The sequence below is a fragment of the Scylla paramamosain genome, chromosome 32 (assembly GCF_035594125.1).
Source record: "Scylla paramamosain isolate STU-SP2022 chromosome 32, ASM3559412v1, whole genome shotgun sequence".
Lineage (NCBI taxonomy): Eukaryota > Metazoa > Arthropoda > Malacostraca > Decapoda > Portunidae > Scylla > Scylla paramamosain.
This window is the reverse complement of record NC_087182.1, coordinates 2,236,255-2,238,754: the sequence shown is the minus strand read 5'-3', so window position 1 is coordinate 2,238,754 and position 2,500 is coordinate 2,236,255. Positions and strand designations below refer to the sequence as shown.

At 42.7% G+C, this 2,500-nt stretch overlaps 1 protein-coding gene across 12 annotated transcripts in view; it reads right to left on the bottom strand.

The window, feature by feature from the left end:
- The window catches only part of LOC135089017 (trafficking kinesin-binding protein milt-like), a 188,756-nt gene that overhangs the window by 28,014 nt on the left and 158,242 nt on the right, over positions 1-2,500 (bottom strand). Inside the window, exon 1 of one of the 12 annotated variants that reach the window (XM_063984164.1) lies at positions 1-122. This exon is cut by the window's left edge and continues 131 nt beyond it. The exons of the other annotated variants lie outside the window; for them this stretch is intronic. Coding sequence (XP_063840234.1) covers positions 1-50 — 50 coding nt within the window. The 5' untranslated portion in view covers positions 51-122. Of the gene's footprint in view, positions 123-2,500 lie in introns of those variants that run through there. 12 annotated transcript variants of the gene reach the window in all.

The window sequence follows — 2,500 nt, the reverse complement described above, 5'->3', positions numbered from 1 at the left end:
GGGGAGGACTGGGTGAGGCGTGGGTGATGGTGGTTGTCTTTTAAACTCATGGTGGAGTCATGAGAAGAGCGCAAGGTTTAATCAAGGAGAAGGGTTTAATTGGGTACCTGAGTCACGTCCCCAGGTGTGTAGGATTGTGTAAGCTTTCTCAGGTGTGTTGTCTCTCGCCCCAAGTCAAGGGTGAGAACTGTTGGTTTTCAATAATCGAATTTGCCTTTTTTTCCGTTTTCTTTAATATATTTTAGTTTGTCATTAATTTATCATTTTCTTGTTGCGTGGTCTGTGTGTACGTGTGTGCTTTTTCTTGTTCTTTTATTTATCTATTTACTTTTTTTTTATTATTTTGTTATGGTAAGTTTTCATTTTCGTTTTCTACATGTTAGTTCTTCTATTTCTCCTTTTACTCATCTTCATTCGGCGATCTTTGTGTCTTCCATATTTCTTCCTTATGGACTGAATTCTTGACCTATGGCAATGTGTTCTTTTTATTTTAATTTTCAGGTTAGTTTTTCTATTATCGAGTTATGGTAAGTTTTTTTTTTCTTTCTTTATATGTTGGTTCCTGTATTTGTCCTTCAACTTATCTTCATTAGGATTAACCAACACCTCTCCTATTCGTTCTTACCTTCCCTCACTAATCCTTTTCTATGGGAAGGGTAAACCAATTAATTCAGTCTATCTCCATTACGTGACAAATCAGAACAACCTAACCAGACCAAATACATGTGAAATAAACTATACAGCAAATGACAGATCACAAACACACCCTGAAAATCACAGAACGAGTCACAGCATTATAAGAACCAGTAAGTCGCCAACACACTTTAGAAATCATTAACAGTCACTACAGCACTTCAGCTCAGCGTCATATTAGCACTTAAGATGTCAGAACTTATGAACACTCCACACCAGACCAAGGCAAGGAACAACGTGAACAACATGGCAACACGCATCAAGTCACGTACAAGTACACACGCCCGCCACTCCAAAACGACACTAGGAGCACCACAAACACCGCCACACATCAATACAAATCACAAGGGAGCATCACACGACATGAAGACGTCACCGCAACACCGCAACACCGCTTAATATTAACACATCACTCCTGTAAAGACGCCACTACATCACGTCGGCCACACGATGCTGCACACTCCCTACCATTTCCCACACAAAAGCGCCTCCACCACCACCACCACCACCCAAACCACCCCAGCCCAGTCCAGGATGAAAACTAGACCCGGGAAAGCAGGTAGACGTGGTTGCCAACTAACCTAAGCTAAATAACCACGATACAGGAGCAATCTACGTGACAACCAGTGTGTCTGTTACCTGAAGAGCTGACGGCGACGCAGAAAGGTGTGGTATGGTGGGATTGAGGGTTCAGGAAGAGAAATGGATGTTTGTTTTGATGGCAGTAGTGTCACGCCTCCTTTCCCTTACCTCTGTGTGTGTGTGTGTGTGTGTGTGTGTGTGTGTGTGTGTGTGTGTGTGTGTGTGTCGGGTTACAGGACAAGAGTGGGTAGGAAGGGAGGAAAGGGAGGGAGGGTAACAGTAGCGTGATAAATGTCGCACTAAGCAAACAGGAATGTGACATAACGAAGAAAGAACACGTAATATGATGACACACACACACACACACACACACACACACACACACACACACACACACACACACACACACACACACACACACAAACACACATTAAAGGAACCATTACGAGCTTAATTTAATCCTTTACAAAAAACACAGACAGGTAAACACACACGCATACACAAACACACATAAAATAAAGGGAAATTTACTAAAACACACAAGAATTTAAGTTAACAAAACAGTTAGCAAAATTGATATCAAGGAAGGGGAGAGGTGCCGGCCATTTAAGCCTCCACGGAATAGGCCTAAACGAGCCTACACACCCTAGAGAGAGAGAGAGAGAGAGAGAGAGAGAGAGAGAGAGAGAGAGAGAGAGAGAGAGAGAGAGAGAGAGAGAGAGAGAGAGAGAGAGAGAGAGACTACTGCAAACCTTCACAATAAAAAGTTTAGCACGAAAAAAAAAAAAAAAAAAAAAAAAAAGAAACCAACCTTGCAAATATGAACATTTTCGCGAAGTTCTGACGCAATATTGATGTTTGTTTAGGTCACTGAGGACGAGCGGCGGGAAGGGAGAAGGGAGAGGGAAGAGGGGAGGGAAGGGTTGAAAAGGGAAAGAAAAGGTTAAGAAGGAGGAGAAAAGGGAGAGAAGAGAAAAAGGGGAGGGAAAAATCATGGAGAGTAACGGAGAGAATAGGAGAAACAAAAGGGAGATAAAGGAGAGAGGGAAGTGAGAAGTAAAGAAGAGGGGGAGAAGAGAACAGTAAGGAAGAGGAAGGAAGGAATAGGAAGAAATGAATAAGGTATGTGTGTGTGTGTGTGTGTGTGTGTGTGTGTGTGAGAGAGAGAGAGAGAGAGAGAGAGAGAGAGAGAGAGAGAGAGAGAGAGAGAGAGAGAGAGAGAGAG